Source organism: Salvelinus namaycush, chromosome 1 (assembly GCF_016432855.1).
Source record: "Salvelinus namaycush isolate Seneca chromosome 1, SaNama_1.0, whole genome shotgun sequence".
Lineage (NCBI taxonomy): Eukaryota > Metazoa > Chordata > Actinopteri > Salmoniformes > Salmonidae > Salvelinus > Salvelinus namaycush.
The window spans coordinates 76,991,230-77,012,437 of NC_052307.1; the positions used below are offsets into that span (position 1 = coordinate 76,991,230).

The window sequence follows — 21,208 nt, forward strand, 5'->3', positions numbered from 1 at the left end:
CCTGGCTTTCCTCCAACAGCGCTTCTGGTGGGCCACCATGGCTCCTGATGTCTCGGCCTTCATCGCCTCATGCATGGTGTGTGCCCAAAGCAAGACTCTGCGGCAAGCTCCGTCTGGTCTCCTTCAGCCACTTCCTGTTCCTCATCGCCCCTGGTCTCATATTTCCCTGGATTTTGTCACCGGGCTTCCTCCGTCAGATGGCAACACCACCATCCTGATGGTTGTTGACAGGTTCTCCAAGGCCGCCCATTTCATCCCTCTTCCTAAATTACCTTCCACCAAGGAGACGGCCCAGCTCATGGTGCAGCACGTCTTCCGAAACCATGGACTCCCGGTCGACATTGTCTCGGATCGGGATCTCAAGTTTTCGTCACAATTCTGGAAGGCATTCTGCACCCTTATCGGGTCGTCGGCCAGCCTGTCCTCCGGGTTTCATCCCCAGTCCAACGGCCAGTCGGAGCGAGCTAATCAAGATATGGAGACGGTACTCCGGTGTCTTGTTGCCAGTAACCCCACCACCTGGAGTCAGCAACTGGTCTGGGTGGAATATGCCAGGAACACTCTCCCCTGCTCGGCTACTGGACTATCCCCCTTCGAATGCTCCATGGGATATCAGCCCCCGCTCTTCCCTGCGCAAGATACCTTCAGCCCAGATGTTCGTCCGTCGCTGTTGGCGTACCTGGAAAATACCTCGGGCGGCTCTTCTCAAGACACCCTCCAGGTATCGTCGACAAGCAGACCGCCACCGGACTCTGGCTCCTCGCTATCGGACCTACCCCTCCGGGTAGAATCCCATAAACTTTCCCCACATTTCATTGGTCCTTTCCCCATTTCTAGAGTCATTCGTCCGTCTGCTGTTGCCCCGTACCCTCCATGTTCACCCTACTTTTCATGTGTCCAGGATTAAGCCCTTGTCTCACTGTCCTCTGTCTTCCGTTTCTAGGCCCATCCCTCCCCCCCGGGTCATCGATGGCCAGCCCGCGTATACGGGGAAACGCTTCCTGAGGGTTCAACCATGGGGCAGGGGTTTCCAGTACCTGGTTGACTGGGAGGGTTATGGTCCGGAGGAGAGGTGCTGGGTTCCTGCTAAAGACATCCTGGACCCGGCCCTCATCGCCGATTTTCCACCGCCGATACCCCGTTCAGCCAGGTATGCACCCAGGTAGGACGCCAGGTGGCATCCCTAGAGGGGGGGGGGGGGGTACTGTCACGCCCTGATCTGTTTCACCTGTTCTTGTGATTGTCTCCACCTCCTCCAAGTGTCGCTTATTTTCCTGGTGTATTTATCATAGTGTTTCCTGTCTCTCTGTGCCAGTTCGTCTTGTATGTTTTCAAGTCAACCAGCGTGTTTTCCCGTGCTCCTGTTTTCTATTCTCTTTTTCTAGTCTTCACGGTTTTGACCCTTGCCTGTTTTTTCTAGACTCCGTACCCGCCTGCCTGACTCTTCTGCCTACCCTGACATCGAGCCTGTCTGCCACTCTTTACCTCTTGGACTCAGAATCTGGTTTTGACCTTTTGCTTGTCCACGACCATTCTCTTGCCTTCTCTTTTTGGATTATAAATAAACTACAAAGACTCTAACCATCTGCCTCCTGTGTCTGCATCTGGGTCTCGCCTTGTGCCTTTATAGACAGACATTCTACACATTTGCTTGCAAGTTGTTTGCATTAATGAATGACACTAAAGTGGAACACTTGGGTAAAGATAATCATCTTTATATTGTAATACCGTTAATGTACAACCCAGACTGCATGTTGGTGCTGGTGTAGCCTACCAAAAAGAATACAGCCCAGACAGAATAGCACAATTGTGAAGAAAGTGATTGATCTATTCTTGTATCCTACTGATTGTAGGGTGTTCCAACAACACAGTATAGGGCGAAGTTTATATCCTAATGCAACAACACAGTATAGGGCGACGTTTATATCCTAATGCAGACAAGGACATGTTTTACCCCATGACCTAGGTATTTTAAAATGGTGTTATAGGTTAGGCCTATGTGTTATATCACAAAATATTGTATTTTATTATACAGCATTAGGCTATGAGTTATAGAAATAGCTCTCTTGAATCAATCAAACATGAACCTTGCTTTTGCTGCACAATGGCAATGTGTCTAGATATAAGACAGGCTAAACAACACTCACATGGAAAGTATGCTATGACAATGGGATCAGCCAATTAGAACTCAGGGGTAGAAGTAACACAGTAAAAAAATCTATATTCCAAGACACTCAAATTAGTATATGTTACGTTTGGTATGGTATCTATTAATTTGTGAATGTCCATCCATTTCATATGATATGTTACAAATTACAATTCGTATGATATGTTACGAATTACAATTCATACAATATGTTACGAATTTTCAATACATATGATATGTTATGAATTTCAATTTGTGGCTAACTTTATCTAGGTGGCTAATGCCAACGTTAGAAATTGGGGTTAGGGTTAGGAGTTAGATTAAAGGGTTATTGGCCTTAGGGTTAAGGGGAAGGGTTAGCTAACATTCTAGTTGCAAAGTAGTAAGTAGTTGCAAAGTTGCTAATTATCCACGCGCCTTTTGTTTTTGCCTTTAGTAACATTCTGTCTTATGTAACCATAACAAATGTAATATATCATGCTAAATTGAGTGTCCCAAAGTTTCGTTTACTATGTTATGTCTAGTCTGAGTACAGGCTGAATCAGCGGTGACAAAATATAGCTTTTTTTACCAACTTGATCTGTGTGGTGCCAGCTGGCGGGCAAGTTATGCTGCATGTCAACAAATGGCCAGAAATCATCATTGGGAAATCAAATCCTCAGAAATAGCAGAATCGCGATTTGTTGATTGCTAGAATTGATCGAAGGCTGATCAAAGTTCATCGATAGTCATCACAGCTAAACGTCCAGCCAATCTTATCCTTGTAGAGGGAGAAGTATCCTATTGGGTAGAGGCAGGGGATAGAAACATGTGCAAGATGATATAGCCTACATAACTCTTTCACCGAGGAGAGCTTGGTACAGACGGCAAATTTAGAGATAGAAAAATGGTATTAAATCAGTTATCATCTCTAGTCTCAGAAGTGTCACATGGACAGGCTTTCTTAGGTCTGTGTAGTTTACTTATTTCCCTTATTGTTATTTTGCTGATCCGGCAGCTTGTGAAGCAGAGGAGACCCCGAGGATTTCCTCCTGGACCGTCACCTATTCCTGTCATAGGGAACATTATGTCTCTAGCAACAGAACCGCACGTCTTTATGAAGAAACAGAGTGAAATCCATGGGCAGGTACGGTACTTAACTTATTGTGTCAAAGTGGCTTGACTAAACCTTGGCATTTTTTGTGTTGGCTACTTGTGTGCACCCCCATGTAGGCTAGTCTTCTTGTGCTCAAACCGGTTTAACTCTTGCGGTTTAGCCTATTGAGTGTTACTTTATGAATACAGATTTTTGCATTACAATATATGTATTTTATATAGCGCTTTTCATTACAAACCAGAATCTCAAAGTCGCTTTAATTTCATTCTGAAAAAACAGTGCGAAAAAAAGTTTGCAGGAGGCCTAGTGGTTAGAGCATTGGGCCAATAACCGAAAGGTTGCTAGATCGAATCCCGAGCTGCCAAGGTAAAACTCTGTCATTCTGCCCCTGAACAAGGAGGTCAACACATTGTTCCCCGGTAGGCCGTCATTGTAAATAATAATTTGTTCTTAACTGACTTGCCTAGTTAAATAAAGGTTTAAAAAAATAAAAAATCATCCGGCACACACACACCAGAATTCCTTAGTGTGTCAAAATGTTAGTTAGGGTGGACGCTCCATTCTTGTCCCTATATCTTGCGTCAGCCTAGAAAGATAACTCAGAAAACTGAACAAAAGAGGCTCGCTATTCGCTAAGTGTTGGCAGGCTCCAGCCGCGCTTGCAGGGTTTCGAAAAATGGCGAAGGTACGCTTAGTCAGCATGCCTCGGCAAATAGAGCCAGACTACAGGGCTACCTCTAAACTAGCCTAATAGATAATTTGCCATTTAGATGTTATGTCATTATGTCAAAGAAAATAAAAAATGAAACATATTTTGGGAAAACAAATGGCATATTATTTTGGATGTTTATTTATTCAAGTATTTTATCTCAGATTTTCAGTCTTGATTTGGGAGGCTACTCAGCAGTGGTTCTGAATGGATATGATGCCATCAGAGAATGCCTGTACCACCAGGGTGATGTCTTTTCTGACCGGCCATCACTGCCTTTATTTATGAAAATGACAAAAATGGGAGGTAAGAAAGTCAGTTATAAGTTATAAGTTATAATGTATTCTGAAATATGCACATTATGACATTGGTATATTGTTATTAGATATTACATGCAAATACAAGCTTGGTGTTATCGAACTCTCTAGGCTATTTTATGGTATTGAGATGAAAATAGGTCCACCTATCGTGAGAAGAATATTTAGTATCTTCACACATGCTCAGTAAGGTCTCATTATGTCTGCTCTAATCTCAATATCTTCCTTCTCAGGACTTCTGAATGCTAAATTTGGCAATGGATGGATTGAACATCGTCAACTGGCCAGCAACTCCTTTCGTTACTTTGGCAGTTTTCAAAAGCCCCTCGACCAGAAGATCCTGGAAGAGTGCATGTTTTTTGTGGATGCCATCGACGAACACAAAGGGAAACCATTTAACCCAAAGCACCTGGTGACCAATGCTGTGTCCAACATCACCAACCTCATCATCTTCGGCGAGCGTTTCACGTACGACAACTGTGACTTCCAGCACATGATCGAGATCTTCAGTGAGAATGTGGAGCTGGCCGTCAGTGGCTGGGCCTTCCTTTACAATGCCTTCCCATGGATCGAGTACCTCCCCTTCGGAAAGCACCAGAAGCTGTTCCGCAACGCAGCCAAGGTCTATAACTTCCTGGAGCAGATCATCAGGCGCTTCTCGGAGGGCAGAGTGTGCAACTTCCCGCGCCACTACATCGATGACTACCTGAACAAGTTGGACAAGAGTGCTGGCGACTTGGGCACCCCGTATTCCAGGGAGAACCTAATCTACTCTGTGGGCGAGCTCATCATCGCAGGCACGGAGACCACCACCAACACCCTACGCTGGGCTATGCTCTACATGGCCCTCTACCCCAACATTCAAGGTCAGTGTGCTGCTTTATAGCACAGTAGGCCTCAGCACCAAGTCCCCTGCCTTGTCCTCACTCGGGCCTCATAGCACCCTGTCTTGTCCTTACTCAGGCCTCATAGTACCCTGCCTTGTCCTTACTCAGGCCTCATAGCACCCTGCCTTATCCTTACTCAAGCCTCATATCACCCTGCCTTGTCCTCACTCGGGCCTCATAGCACCCTGTCTTGTCCTTACTCAGGCCTCATATCACCCTGCCTTGTCCTTAATCAGGCCTCTTTAGCACCCTGCCTTGTCCTTACTCAGGCATCATCATGTCAAGTGGTGCATAAGACCTCCACAACATCCCTCCATCTCTTCCTGTCCTGTTCTATTTTGTATGTCTCTTTTCAGATGAGGCCTATTCTGGTATTAAGCTCAGTTTCAACGGTTAGCTAACAGGTCATCCTTGGTCTTTCTTTCTCCTCTGGTGTCCAGTAAAGGGACTTGCCTTGTCCTTATTTACTTACTTACTTACTTACTTACTGACTTTATTGTCCCCATGGGGAAATTTTGTTGCAGTGTCATGTACACATTTAAAGTGGCGTTTAAATACAAAACAAAATTGACAATACAACTTTCATAACATTTACATACCAATAAAAATAAGAAGAAGAAGAAATAAGAAATAAAACATTTAAAAAAAGAAAAGACTAGCCTTCTGGCCTTACGGAGTCGATGGGAACATTCGCCCGAGCTATTTAGGAGGGATATCACACCTGGCACAAATGATTGTCTAGTTCTGTTTTTCCTGATGAGGGGTGCCCTATACCTGCACCCAGAGGGGAGTAGTTCAAAGTCCAGGTACATGGGGTGGCTTGGGTCTAAAAGGATTTTGTGAGCCTTGCGGAGGGCCCTGACCTTAAAGATCTCATCCAGGTCTGTCTGTTTGACTCCAAGTACCTTGCTTGCTGTGGTAATAATCCTTCTAGGCATTTTTCTCTGGCTGACAGTGGTATTGCCAAACCCACAAACAATACAAAAAGTTAAAATACTCTCAATAAAAGATTTGTAAAACAGTGTCAATATAGTACAGTCTACATTAAAAGATCCCAACTTTTTGAGAAAGTATAGTCTCTGTTGGCTCTTTTTGTAGATCAGGTCTGTACATTTACTCCACTGAAGCGTATTGTCCAAAAGGACACCCAGATATTTATATGCCTCTACAATTTCTATATTCTGACCTCTGATAGATGTTGCAGAGGTAGGTTTTGTACGCTTCCTCAAGTCTATGCAGATCTCTTTGGTCTTGTTGGTATTGAGGACCAAGTATGATTCCTCACACCACTCTACAAAGTCATCTAGGACCAGGGCCATGATGTTCCTCGTCATCATGCAACAGGCTGATCAAGGCAGTGTCATCAGCGAACTTAACGAGGTGTCTGTCAGAATGGGAACTAGTACAACTATTAGTGTACAAGATGTACAGAAGTGGGGACAAAACACATCCCTGAGGAGAGCCTGTGTTGGTATTGCGTATATCCGACATGTGGGGACCTATTTTGACTCGCTGTGAGTGTTGGCTCAGGAAGTCCAACAGCCACAAAACCAGCCCCCCATCTAAGGAGAAGTCCCGAATGAGTCTCTGTGCCAGAATGTAAGGCTGGATTGTGTTGAAGGCAGAAGAAAGGTCAACAAACAGAACCCTGACATGGGATTTGGCACCCTCTAGATGTCTATAGACCATGTTAAGGAGGGTAACAATGTCATCATCAACTCCTCTGCTAGGCTGATAGGCAAACTGAAATGGGTCGAGGAGCTTCTGGGCGACACTGAGAATATGACTTTTCACAATTTTCTCAAGGCATTTAATTACTAAGGATGTCAAGGCGAAAGGGTGGTAGTCATTCAGCACAGAGGGATTAGATGCTTTAGGAATTGGTATAATTATTGATTTTTTTAAATTTAACCTTTCTCCAAGCCATAATATACAGCAACTTTTATTTGCATACATTAGATAACTAAGGTATCATTTTTTTCTTTCAACTGTACAAAGTTATACACTCCCTCCCCTCGGACAGTGAAGCTACAATTGTAAATGTGTCTCTATACTTAGATTTGATATCAAATATTTTATATTAGGTGACAGGGCAGAATGTTCCTTTTATTTGAGGGTATTTTTATATATATATAATGTATATCTGTTTTACCGTTTAGAATTGAAAGCATGTAGCTAATGTATCTAATCCCCCCATTTGAAGACATCATAAGTATTTGGACAAGTTCACTTAGTGTTTTAACGTAGTAAAAAATGTAGAATTTGGTCCCATATTCCTTACACACATTGACTACATCAAGCTGTGACTTTAAAAAGTTGTTGGATTCATTTACAGCTTGTTTTGGTTGTGTTTCAGATTATGCTTGACCCAATAGAAAGTGAATGGTGGACAATGTACTCTATTGTAATATTTTGTAGACACTTGTATTGTAAGTAAGAATAAAATGTGTTTTTGAACATAGCTACATTAATGTGGATGCTACCATGATTAGGGATGTTATGAATTGGAAAAAAATTACTCCAGTCATCATCCATCATTAATTTATATTGGGCAAAACATAACCCAAAAAACAACAAAACAAACTCCAAATGCATCCAACGTCACAAGCTTGATGTAGTCATTGCGTACTAGAAATATGGGACGAAATACTAAACATTAGACCGCTTTAATACACTGTAAGTGAATGTGTCCAAATACATATGACATCTTCAAATGGGAGGACTAGATATGTAAAGTGCTTTCATTTCTAAACTTTAAAACAGATATAAATGAAAATACTCTCAAATGAAAGGTGACATTCTGTACCTTCGCCTCATATGAAACATTTGATAACAAATCCAAAATGCTGGAGTATAGAGCCAAATTTACAATTTTAGCTTCACTGTCCAAATACATACAGAGGGGAGTATATGTTTGTAGGTAATCAGTAATAGTTGAGTAAGAAACTTTCATTTGCATAGTGTCCAAGGTTGGATTGATTACTGTGTTAACTTTTTTTATCGATCTTTGTTTAAACTATTTCTCTACTAAGTTATACGCTGAGTGTACAAAACATTATGCTCTTTCAATGACATAGACTGACCAGGTTATTGATGTCACTTGTTAAATCCACTTCAATCAATTAAATCAATTTTATTTATAAAGCCCTTTTTACATCAGCAGATGTCACAAAGTGATTATGCAGAAACCCAGGCTTAAACCCCAAACAGCAAGCAATGCAGATGTAGAAGCACGGTGGCTAGGAAAAACTCACTAGAAATGCAGGAACCTAGGAAGAAACCTAGAGAGGAGCCAGGATCTGAGGGGTGGCCAGTCCTCTTCTTGATGTGCCGGGTTGAGATTATAAGTGTACAAAAATGTATGCACTCACTACTGTAAGTCACTCTGGATAAGAGCGTCTGCTAAATGACAAAAATGTATAAATGTACATGGCCATTAAGGCCAGATCGTTTTTCAAGATCAAACGTTCATAGATGACCAGCAGGCTCAAATAATAATCCCAGTGGTTGTAGAGCAGGGCAATTATTTTCCATGAAGGGTCACATTAGAATATATTTTTGCCATCACGGGCCAGAATCATATTTTCAGGATTATACATCATGTGTATGACTGTGTTGACAGATATATCTACTGTAAATCATATCCAGATATGCTACTTATTTGACTTTTTTTTTAACATGCACAGAAATAAACCACATCCATGTTCTCCTTTTGGTAGGTATTTTCATTGTTAAACATCCAATGAACTTCACGGAGGGAAAAGTGCACTGTGCATTCAGCACCACGGACAGAACTCTTGTTAACGGGTATGCACAAAAACACAAGAAAGAAAGAGAGCTCAACATTACATTTAAACTACTCAATCAGTGTGAGGAGTGAAGTCTCTGATGGGCATTGACTAGAGCAGTGAAGTCAGGTATAGTTTTGACATCACTATGCGCAAAATTGCTGGGAGGTGAAAGTCAGTAAGAGATAATCTGTGCCTTGACTTATTATATTTTATCACTGAAAATGCCTGTTCACATACCCAAACAGTACAAACATCTTCTGAGCATGACTCCTAATCTTTGGAAAGTTTTGTTCATTGAGAGATGCATAGAACCTCGTCAGTGATATTGTTTTGAGTAGTTCTCCAATCACTGCATCAGACTGAAGATTGATAAGTTCATGATGCAGGTCAGTGGGAGCGTTATCCACATTGAAGGTGAAAGGAGAGGAAACCAACAGCAGGTCAGTGGGAGCGTTATCCACATTGAAGGTGAAAGGAGAGGAAACCAACAGCAGGTCAGTGGGAGCGTTATCCACATTGAAGGTGAAAGGAGAGGAAACCAACAGCAGGTCAGTGGGAGCGTTATCCACATTGAAGGTGAAAGGAGAGGAAACCAACAGCAGGTCAGTGGGAGCGTTATCCACATTGAAGGTGAAAGGAGAGGAACCCAACAGCAGGTCAGTGGGAGCGTTATCCACATTGAAGGTGAAAGGAGGGGAAACCAACAGCAGGTCAGTGGGAGTGTTATCCACATTGAAGGTGAAAGGAGAGGAAACCAACAGCAGGTCAGTGGGAGCGTTATCCACATTGAAGGTGAAAGGAGAGGAAACCAACAGCAGGTCAGTGGGAGCGTTATCCACATTGAAGGTGAAAGGAGAGGAAACCAACAGCAGGTCAGTGGGAGCGTTATCCACATTGAAGGTGAAAGGAGAGGAAACCAACAGCAGGTCAGTGGGAGCGTTATCCACATTGAAGGTGAAAGGAGAGGAAACCAACAGCAGGTCAGTGGGAGCGTTATCCACATTGAAGGTGAAAGGAGAGGAAACCAACAGCAGGTCAGTGGGAGCGTTATCCACATTGAAGGTGAAAGGAGAGGAAACCAACAGCAGGTCAGTGGGAGCGTTATCCACATTGAAGGTGAAAGGAGAGGAAACCAACAGCAGGTCAGTGGGAGCGTTATCCACATTGAAGGTGAAAGGAGAGGAAACCAACAGCAGGTCAGTGGGAGCGTTATCCACATTGAAGGTGAAAGGAGAGGAAACCAACAGCAGGTCAGTGGGAGCGTTATCCACATTGAAGGTGAAAGGAGAGGAAACCAACAGCAGGTCAGTGGGAGCGTTATCCACATTGAAGGTGAAAGGAGAGGAAACCAACAGCAGGTCAGTGGGAGCGTTATCCACATTGAAGGTGAAAGGAGGGGAAACCAACAGCAGGTCAGTGGGAGCGTTATCCACATTGAAGGTGAAAGGAGAGGAAACCAACAGCAGGTCAGTGGGAGCGTTATCCACATTGAAGGTGAAAGGAGAGGAAACCAACAGCAGGTCAGTGGGAGCGTTATCCACATTGAAGGTGAAAGGAGAGGAAACCAACAGCAGGTCAGTGGGAGCGTTATCCACATTGAAGGTGAAAGGAGGGGAAACCAACAGCAGGTCAGTGGGAGTGTTATCCACATTGAAGGTGAAAGGAGAGGAAACCAACAGCAGGTCAGTGGGAGCGTTATCCACATTGAAGGTGAAAGGAGAGGAAACCAACAGCAGGTCAGTGGGAGCGTTATCCACATTGAAGGTGAAAGGAGAGGAAACCAACAGCAGGTCAGTGGGAGCGTTATCCACATTGAAGGTGAAAGGAGAGGAAACCAACAGCAGGTCAGTGGGAGCGTTATCCACATTGAAGGTGAAAGGAGAGGAAACCAACAGCAGGTCAGTGGGAGCGTTATCCACATTGAAGGTGAAAGGAGAGGAAACCAACAGCAGGTCAGTGGGAGCGTTATCCACATTGAAGGTGAAAGGAGAGGAAACCAACAGCAGGTCAGTGGGAGTGTTATCCACATTGAAGGTGAAAGGAGAGGAAACCAACAGCAGGTCAGTGGGAGCGTTATCCACATTGAAGGTGAAAGGAGAGGAAACCAACAGCAGGTCAGTGGGAGCGTTATCCACATTGAAGGTGAAAGGAGAGGAAACCAACAGCAGGTCAGTGGGAGCGTTATCCACATTGAAGGTGAAAGGAGAGGAAACCAACAGCATGTCATTTTCCAACACTTTGAAATCCTCAAAATGATGAGAAAACTCACCGCTCAAAGCACGCAGCAGCGATGTATACTTCTCCCGCTGGTCATCTGATAGGAAACAGACTAGTAGTGTCAGAAGATGGGTGAGATTGTTGGCTTTTACTTGGCGGGTCAGGAGGAGTAATTTTCCCTTGAAGGCTTTTACAAGGCTGTACATCTGATGTGCAAAAAGGCCCTTCCCTTGTAGTTTGGAGAAATAGGTTAATTCCTTTACTTTGTCTTTCAAATGTTGTTCCATATTCTCTGCGATGTCCTCAACACGCCGTGTCACTGTTTGTCTTGGCAGGGAAACATTTTCAAACAGCTCTTTCTTGTCGGGGCAAGGTATTGCTGCAGAGTCAATTAAACATTCTTTAATGAATTTGCCCTCAGCGAATGGCTTGCTATGTTTAGCAATTTTGTGGGACAGTACATAGCTAGCTCTCGCAATTCCATAGTTTGCTGAATGCAGTTTTGTGAAAAGTCCTTGCTACTTTTGCAACTGAGAAAGCAACTCTTTCGATGCACTTACCCTCTGCTCAGAAGACATATTCCTATATTTCTCTGCATGCTTCGTCTGGAAGTGTCGGGACAAGTTGTAGTCTGTCAAGACAGAGATGTTCTCTTTGCACACTAAGCATACAGCTTTCCCTGATACCTCAATAAATAAATATTTCAATATCCACTCTTGCTGGAACACCCTACATTCATTGTCTAATCAAATCAAATCAAATGTATTTATATAGCCCTTCTTACATCAGCTGATATCTCAAAGTGCTGTACAGAAACCCATCCTAAAAACCCAAACAGCAAGCAATGCAGGTGTAGAAGCACGGTGGCTAGGAACAACTCCCTAGAAAGGCCAAAACCTAGGAAGAAACCTAGAGAGGAACCAGGCTATGAGGGGTGGCCAGTCCTCTTCTGGCTGTGCCGGGTGGAGATTATAACAGAACATGGCCAAGATGTTCAAATGTTCATAAATGACCAGCATGGTCAAATAATAATAATCACAGTAGTTGTCGAGGGTGCAGCAAGTCAGCACCTCAGGAGTAAATGTCAGTTGGCTTTTCATAGCCGATCATTAAGTAAGTATCTCTACCGCTCCTGCGGTCTCTAGAGAGTTGAAAACAGCAGGTCTGGGACAGGTAGCACGTCTGGTGAACAGGTCAGGGTTCCATAGCCACAGGCAAAAAAGCAGAAACTGGATGAGCAGCATGACCAGGTGGACTGGGGACAGCCAGGAGTCATCAGGCCAGGTAGTCCTGAGGTATGGTCCTAGGGCTCAGGTCCTCCGAGAGAGAGAGAAAGAAAGAGAGAATTAGAGAGAGAGCATACTTAAATTCACACAGGACACCGGATAAGACAGGAGAAGTACTCCAGATATAACAAACTGACCCTAGCCCCCCGAGCACATAGACTATTGCAGCATAAATACTGGATGCTGAGACAGGGGGAGGGGGGGGGGGGGGGGGGGGGGGTCAGGGGACACTGTGGCCGTGTCTGACGATACCCCCGGAGAGGGCCAACCAGGCAGGATATCACCCCACCCCCTTTGCCAAAGCACAGCCCCCACACCACTGGAGGGATATCAACAGACCATCAGTTTACTAAATCCAATCAAAGTTTATTTGTCACGTGCGCTGAATACAACAGGTGTAGACCTTACAGTGAAATGCTTACTTGCAGGCTCTAACCAATAGTGCAAAAAAAGGTATTAGGTGAACAATAGGTAAGTAAAGAAATAAAACAACAGTAAAAAGACAGGCTGTATACAGGAGCAAGGCTATAGAAGTAGTGCGGCTACATACAGACACCGGTTAGTCAGGCTGATTGAGGTAGTATGTACATGTAGATATGGTTAAAGTGACTATGCATATATGATGAACAGAGAGTAGCAGTAGCGTAAAAGAGGGGTTGACGGGTGGTGGGTGGGGCACAATGCAGATAGCCCGGTTAGCCAATGTGCAGGAGCACTGGTTGGTCGGCTTAATTGAGGTAGTATGTACAGTACATGAATGTATCGTTAAAGTGACTATACATATATGTTAACCAGAGAATAGCAGCAGCGTAAAAAGAGGGGTGGGGGGGGGGGGGGGGGGGGTTACCTGTTTGATTACCTGTTCAGGAGTCTTATGGCTTGGGGGTAAAAACTGTTGAGAATCCTTTTTGTCCTAGACTTGGCACTCCGGTACCGCTTGCCATGCGGTAGTAAAGAGAACAGTCTATGACTGGGGTGGCTGGGGTCTTTGACTATTTTTAGGGCCTTCCTCTGACACCGCCTGGTGTAGAGGTCCTGGATTGCAGGCAGCTTAGCCCAAGTGATGTACTGGGCCGTACGCACTACCCTCTGTAGTGCCTTGCGGTCAGAGGCCGTGCAATTGCCGTACCAGGTAGTGATGCAACCAGTCAGGATGCTCTCGATGGTACAGCTGTAGAACCTTTTGAGGATCTGACGACCCATGCAAAATCTTTTTAGTTTCCCGAGGAGGAATAGGTTTTGTCGTGTCCTCTTCACGACTGTCTTAGTGTGCTTGGACCATTCTAGTTTGTTGGTGATGTGGACACCAAGGAACTTGAAGCTCTCAACCTGCTCCACTGCAGCCCTATTGATGAGAATGGGGGCATGCTCGGTCCTCTTTTTCCTGTAGTCCACAATCATCTCCTTTGTCTTGATCACGTTGAGGGAGAGGTTGTTATACTGGCACCACACGGCCAGGTCTCTGACCCTATAGGCTGTCTCGTCGTTGTCGGTGATCAGGCCTACCACTGTTGTGTCATCGGCAAACTTAATGATAGTGTTGGAGTTGTGCCTGGCCATGCAGTCATGAGTGAACAGGGAGTACAGGAGTGGACTGAGCACTCACCCCTGAGGGGCCACTGTGTTGAGGATCAGCGTGGCGGATGTGTTGTTACCTACCCTTACCACCTGGGGGCGGCCCATCAGGAAGTCTAGGATCCAGTTGCAGAGGGAGGTGTTTAGTCCCAGGGTCCTTAGCTTATTGATGAGCTTTGAAAGAGCACTATGGTGTTGAATGCTGAGCTGTAGTCATTGAATAGCATTCTCACATAGGTGTTCCTTTTGTTCAGGTGGGAAAGGGCAGTGTGGAGTGCAATAGATATTGCATCATCTGTGGATCTGTTGGGGCGGTATGCAAATTGGAGTGGGTCTAGGCTTCCTGGGATAATGGTGTTGATGTGAGCCATGACCAGCCCTTCAAAGCACTTTATGGCTACAGATTTGAGTGCTACGGGTCGGTAATAATTTAGGCAGGTTACCTTAGTGTTCTTGGGAACAGGCACTATGGTGTTCTGTATTTATCACTAACTGAATTTAATGTATTGCTTTATCCGGGTAGCCAGAGAGTAGAGCATTGCAGTAGTCTAATCCAAAACTTTCAAAAGCAAATTAGCTTTACTGCATCATTTTTGTACAAAGTTTCAGATATGTGCAATGTTACAAAGATGGAAAAAAGCTGCCCTTGAAATATTCTTGATATGTTTGTCAAAAGATAGTCCAGCGGAATGCAGAGGTCCTTCACAGTTTTATTTGAGACGACTGTACAACCATCAACATTAATTTTCAGATCAAACAGCAGATCTTTGTTTCTTGGGACCTAGCACAAACACCTCTGTTTTGTCCGAATTTAAAAGTAAAACATTTTCCGCCATCCACTTCCTTATGTCTGAAACACAGGCTTCCAGGGTAGGCAATTTTGGGGTTTCACCATGTTTAATCGAAATGTTCAGCTGTGGGTCGTTCGCATAGCAGTGAAAGTTGACATTGTATTTCCGAATGACATCAACAAGAGGTAGAATATATAGTGAAAACAATAGTGGTCCTAAAATGGAACCTTGAGGAACACCGAAACTTACAATTGATTTGTGAAAGGGCAAACCATCCAAAGAGAGTCAATTCTATATTTTCCAACAGATAAGATCTAAACCAGGCAAGAACTTGTCCATGTAGACCAAAGAGGGTTTCCAATCTCTTAAAAATAATGTGGTGATCAATGGTGTCAAAAACGGCACTAAGGTCTAGGAGCACGATGACAGATGCAGAGCCTTTGGTCTGACGCCATTAAAAGGTAATTTACCACCTTCACGAGTTCCGTCTCAGTACTATGATGGGGTCTAAAACCAGACTGGAGTGTTTCGTATACATTATTTGTCTTCAGGAAGGCAGTGAGTTGCTGCACAACAGCTTTTTGGAAACATTTTGAGAGGAATGGGAGATTCGATATCGGCCGATAGTTTTTACATTTTCCGTGTCAAGGTTTGGCTTTTTCAGGAAAGGCTTTATTACTGCCATTTTAGTTAGTTTGGTACACATCCGGAGGATAGGGAGCCGTTTATTATGATCAACATAGCAGGGCCAAGCACAGGAAGTAGCTCTTTCAGTAGTGTCGTCAGAATAGGGTCCATTAGGCAGCTGGACACTATTCAGCGTAGAACAGCGTAGAACTTTCTTGTATTCTGGAGCCTCAGAATGGAATGAGTTGCCTCTGCCCATAAAAACAACGTCCTTTCTGGGCAGCTTTAAAAATAAAGTTAAAATAAGTTTGATGTCTTCTGTGCCCATATGAATAATCCCTACAATGTAACTGCAATGATGAGATAGATGTTCTTCTTCTTTGTTTTAATGTTTTATTATCTCAATGCCATACTGTGTTCAACCGTGTTCGATCTTGCCTAGCCACCTTGCCTCAAGAGGACCACAATAAAAATAAGTCCCAGACTTTATTGTGTGTTATCCTCCATGATTTTACTCATGTGCATGTATGGGTTTGTCAAGTTTTGTGTGTACTTGTTTTTTAAATGGTCGAATTAGTAAACTAAACTAAACAAGGATAGGGGACAGGTTAAAGAAAGATATTTAAGCCTTGAGACAATTGAGACATGGATTATATATATGTGTGCCATTCAGAGGGTGAATTGGCAAGACAAAATATTTAAATGCCTTTAAACGGGGTATGATAGTAGGTGCCAGGCGCACCGGTTTGTACCAAGAACTGCAACGCTGCTGGGGTTTTCACGCTCAACAGTTTCCCATGTATTTTAGGAATGGTCCATCACCCAAAGGACATCCAGCCAACTTGACACAACTGTGGGAAGGATTTGTATTTGTATTTATTAGGGATCCCCTTGGCAGCAGCTACTTTTCCTGGGGTGCAAACATATTAAAGCACTTACATTACATATAGAATAAAATATAAAACAGTACATCATATAACATTATTACACCAATACATATCTACAATACAACATGTTTAATACCACCATACAACAATATCACAATGTATTCATATGCATGTGTTTGTACCTTTGTGTGTGTGTCTCTTCACAGTCCCCGTTGTTCCATAAGGTGTATTTTTACCTGTTTTTTTTTTTAAATCTGATTGTACTGCTTGCATCAGTTACCTGATGTGGAATAGAGTTCCATGTAGTAATGGCTCTATGTAGTACTGTGTGCCTCCCATAGTCTGTTCTGGACTTGGGGACTGTGAAGAGACCTCTGGTGGCATGTCTTGTGGGGTATGCATGGGTGTCTGAGCTGTGTGCAAGTATTTTAAACAGACAGCCCGGTACATTTAGCTTGTCAACACCTCTTACAAAAACAAATAGTGATGAAGTCAATCTCTCTTCCACTTTGAGCCATGAGAAATTGACATGCCTGTAATTAATGTTAACTCTCTGTGTTCTTTTAAGGGCCAGCTGTGCTGCCCTGTTCTGAGCCAACTGCAATATTTCTAAGTCTCTCTTTGTGGCTCCTGACCACACTACTGAACAGTAGTCTAGGTGTGACAAAACTAAGACCTGTAGGAACTGCCTTGTTGATAGTGTTGTTAAGAAGGCAGAGCAGCGCTTTATTATGGATTGGAGTCAACATGAGCCAGTATCCCTGTGGAACGCTTTCAACACATTGTAGAGTCCATGCCCCGACAAATTGAGGCTGAGGGCAAAAGGGGGTGCAACTCAATATTAAGGTTTTCTTAATGTTTTGTACACTCAGTGTATTTCTGTAGATACTAGATAAGAGTTTAGCAAGCAGAAAGGACATTGTGATGAAAAGGTATTGACAGTTTGCTGCTGATGTTTCCTCTGTGTAGAGAAGGTGCATAAGGAGCTGGACAGTGTGCTGGGAAGTGGGCAATCCCCCTCGCTGGCAGACAAAAAGAGGATGCCCTATGTGGAAGCGGTGCTACATGAGGTCCTGCGCTTCTGTAACATCGTGCCCCTGGGCATCTTCCGCGCCACCACTCAGGACACACTGGTGAGCGGCTACAACATCCCCAAAGGCACCATGGTCATCACCAACCTGTACTCTGTGCACTTTGATGAGAAGTACTGGTGTGACCCTGGAACCTTCTCACCACATCGCTTCCTGGACAGCAATGGACACTTTGTCCGACGGGAAGCTTTCCTACCCTTCTCTCTGGGTGAGTCTGGCTTCTTTCCACTCTTAGGTCCCCAAAGAGAGTAGCAGACTCTCACACACATACTGTACACACCCTCTCACTTGAATGCCTCTCCTCTTGCCTAATCTAAATGGTAATGCTTAAATACAGGGTTAATAGTCATCATGGGCATGAAATTCCAATATATTAGAGATTCTTCTGTATGTTTGTATACTTTTTAGGCAGTAGTTCTGAAAGTAGCACTCATGAGCCAAAAATGGTCGCCGAAAATTGCATACTACGTCACATACAGTGGGGCAAAAAAGTATTTAGTCAGCCACCAATTGTGCAAGTTCTCCCACTTAAAAAGATGAGAGGCCTGTAATTTTCATCATAGGTACACTTCAACTATGACAGACAAAATTAGAAAAAAAAATCCAGAAAATCACATTGTAGGATTTTTAATGAATTTATTTGCAAATTATGGTGGAAAATAAGTATTTGGTCACCTACAAACAAGCAAGATTTCTGGCTCTCACAGACCTGTAACTTCTTCTTTAAGAGGCTCCTCTGTCCTCCACTCGTTACCTGTATTAATGGCACCTGTTTGAACTTGTTATCAGTATAAAAGACACCTGTCCACAACCTCAAACAGTCACACTCCAAACTCCACTATGGCCAAGACCAAAGAGCTGTCAAAGGACACCAGAAACAAAATTGTAGACCTGCACCAGGCTGGGAAGACTGCATCTGCAATAGGTAAGCAGCTTGGTTTGAAGAAATCAACTGTGGGAGCAATTATTAGGAAATGGAAGACATACAAGACCACTGATAATCTCCCTCGATCTGGGGCTCCACGCAAGATCTCACCCCGTGAGGTCAAAATGATCACAAGAACGGTGAGCAAAAATCCGAGAACCACACGGGGGGACCTAGTGAATGACCTGCAGAGAGCTGGGACCAAAGTAACAAAGCCTACCATCAGCAAGGGCATTGAAGATGAAACGTGGCTGGGTCTTTCAGCATGACAATGATCCCAAACACACCGCCCGGGCAACGAAGGAGTGGCTTCGTAAGAAGCATTTCAAGGTCCTGGAGTGGCCTAGCCAGTCTCCAGATCTCAACCCCATAGAAAATCTTTGGAGGGAGTTGAAAGTCCGTGTTGCCCAGCAACAGCCCCAAAACATCACTGCTCTAGAGGAGATCTGCATGGAGGAATGAGCCAAAATACCAGCAACAGTGTGTGAAAACCTTGTGAAGACTTACAGAAAACGTTTGACCTCTGTCATTGCCAACAAAGGGTATATAACAAAGTATTGAGATAAACTTTTGTTATTGACCAAATACTTATTTTCCACCATAATTTGCAAATAAATTCATTAAAAATCCTACAATGTGATTTTCTGGATTTTTTGTTTCTCATTTTGTCTGTCATAGTTGAAGTGTACCTATGATGAAAATTACAGGCCTCTCATCTTTTTAAGTGGGAGAACTTGCACAATTGGTGGCTGACTAAATACTTTTTTGCCCCACTGTATGTGCAGATATGTGCACCATGTCATTGCTCTCTCTCTCTCTGTACTGTGTCCACTGAGCTGGGCCTGCCCTGCAACCTCATTGGATAATGCTGGGCAGGCCTCTTGCTACCCGTCACTCAAATGTGAGAGGCTGAAGCTCATTGGCTATAACTCAAATTGCTCGGGTGCTGGCCCACATGGAGGGAAATGTAGGGAAAATAACACAGCACAGCTTTAATAAAACAGTCGCTTTCAAACTAGGGATTTCGTGCCTAATTGAGGTAAGACAGTAATTCTGCTCATAGATTATGCATGTATGAACTACACATTGAAAAATACTTTCTTAGTCACCAAAGTACCGGAGCATGTCTTTAACCGTATACCCCAGCTATGATCTCATTTCATTTTACCTACAATGAGTCAAATGTAATAAAAGCTAGAGCCTCTCCGGTATTACAACAACCTTATGGGTATGAAGGCCCAGTAATCTATTTGAGCACTTAATTAATAGACTGGTGAGCAAGCCAGTCCCTGGGGCTATTGCAGACTACAATGCTGCCATTAATAAAGGAAAGTACTGTTAAGACAGAAAAACACCACCATGTCAGTTCAAACAAAACAAATTCTCAGTCATACCACCCATACATGTGGTTCCCTCTATTGCTCAAGTTGCACTGTGTATGCAAGTGTAAACCTTTTCCCAGCCATAACCTATATCCTAATAAGGTAAAGACTAAACAGCTGATAACAGTGATAGTAAAGGACCTTTACTATCACTTAACAGATACATTGAGTACAGTAGATATGTTGTATTGGTTGAATGTTCACTGGAAAACAGTAGTCAGTAGTAGCTGGTGTCACTAAATCAACGGACGGCTCATTGTAATGGCTGGAATGGAATGGTTTGATACCGTTCCGTTGATTTCATGTCAGCCATTACGACGAGCAGTCCTCCTTCACCAGCCTCCTCTGAGTAGAGTAGATGATACAAAGTATGACATGATCTTCACAAAACTCAATCCATGTTGTGTGGTTTGTCCTCAGGGAAGCGTCACTGTTTGGGCGAGCATCTGGCCAGGATGGAGATGTTCCTGTTCTTCACCACCATGCTGCAGCGCTTCCACCTGCAGTTCCCCCCCGGCACAGTGCCAAGCCTCACCCCCAAACTGGGCATGACCCTGCAGCCGCTGCCTTACTCCATCTGCGCCGTCCGCAGGCAGCAGTGACAGATTCTCAGAAGGCACAGCCCGAAGGGGTGGGGGGGTTGGGGGTTTAGTCAGAACAGAACAGGGCTCTAGAGCTTGGACTCCTACCCTGACCTCCAGGGTCTGAACTCCAGTGTTTTACACAGAACTGCTAGAATTCTAAACATCAACCAATGGTTGTTTCTGAGCAATTGCATGTTTGCACAGCACCATTTGAAAAGTCATAGGATCACCAGAAATGTTACTGGCGAGATCCTGAAATATCAGGTGGAACTTCTCAGTAAGTTTAATCGAGAAGTGTGAATATTTAAACAATACACACACACATATACTATGAATTAACCTTGAATTAGAATTGACTTTTTATCTGTGTCCTTATAATCAAATGTCTCATCTTCCCTGCGGGATTACGTCAATGATTGACAGGATGGACCTCTATGATGGTTCACAGCCCTGTCTTCTCTCTCTCAGCCTGCCTAAATGAGAAATGGGAACATTACCCACTGGGCACACACTGGTTGAATCATTGTTGTTTCCACGTCATTTCAATGAAATTGAACCTACGTGGAATAGACGTTGAATTGATGTCTGTTCCCAGTGGGTAGTTTCAGCTGTTTCTACAGCACAGTGAAAATAAGTAGACTAGCAGCCAGCCTTTCCTAGAAGGCTCTGGACATGGTGTTTAGTCTGGATCAGCGCCATATCAAGCAGTCTGAACTAATAATGAACCTGATCTCTAGGGATTCTTCCATGGAAAAGCCTTCTCTCAGAAAGCTACTGCAATATCCGTTGAAAATGTCTTTGTGATTTAAGTCAATTTTACTTTTGTCTATTATGGTCATACTTTGTAATAAGAACAATGCCATTTTTGTGCTCCACTTACCTTTTTTACAATGTTTA

At 43.7% G+C, this 21,208-nt stretch overlaps 1 protein-coding gene across 1 annotated transcript; it reads left to right on the plus strand.

The window, feature by feature from the left end:
- The first annotated feature begins 2,987 nt into the window (after positions 1 to 2,987).
- On the plus strand, positions 2,988 to 20,329 carry LOC120056899 (vitamin D 25-hydroxylase-like). Its single transcript, XM_039005170.1, has 5 exons — positions 2,988 to 3,272; positions 4,116 to 4,257; positions 4,502 to 5,134; positions 17,299 to 17,628; positions 20,148 to 20,329. The coding sequence occupies exons 1-5, from the start codon at positions 3,033 to 3,035 to the stop codon at positions 20,327 to 20,329; spliced, it is 1,527 nt and encodes a 508-aa protein (XP_038861098.1). The 5' UTR covers positions 2,988 to 3,032.
- The last annotated feature ends 879 nt before the right edge of the window (positions 20,330 to 21,208 follow it).

Coding starts and splice junctions, on each gene's coding strand:
- LOC120056899 (XM_039005170.1), top strand. CDS start 3,033: ATGGTATTAAATCAGTTATCATCTCTAGTCTCAGAAGTGTCACATGGA. Junction 3,273..4,115: donor AGAGTGAAATCCATGGGCAG/GTACGGTACTTA, acceptor ATTTTATCTCAG/ATTTTCAGTCTTGATTTGGG. Junction 4,258..4,501: donor GAAAATGACAAAAATGGGAG/GTAAGAAAGTCA, acceptor CTTCCTTCTCAG/GACTTCTGAATGCTAAATTT.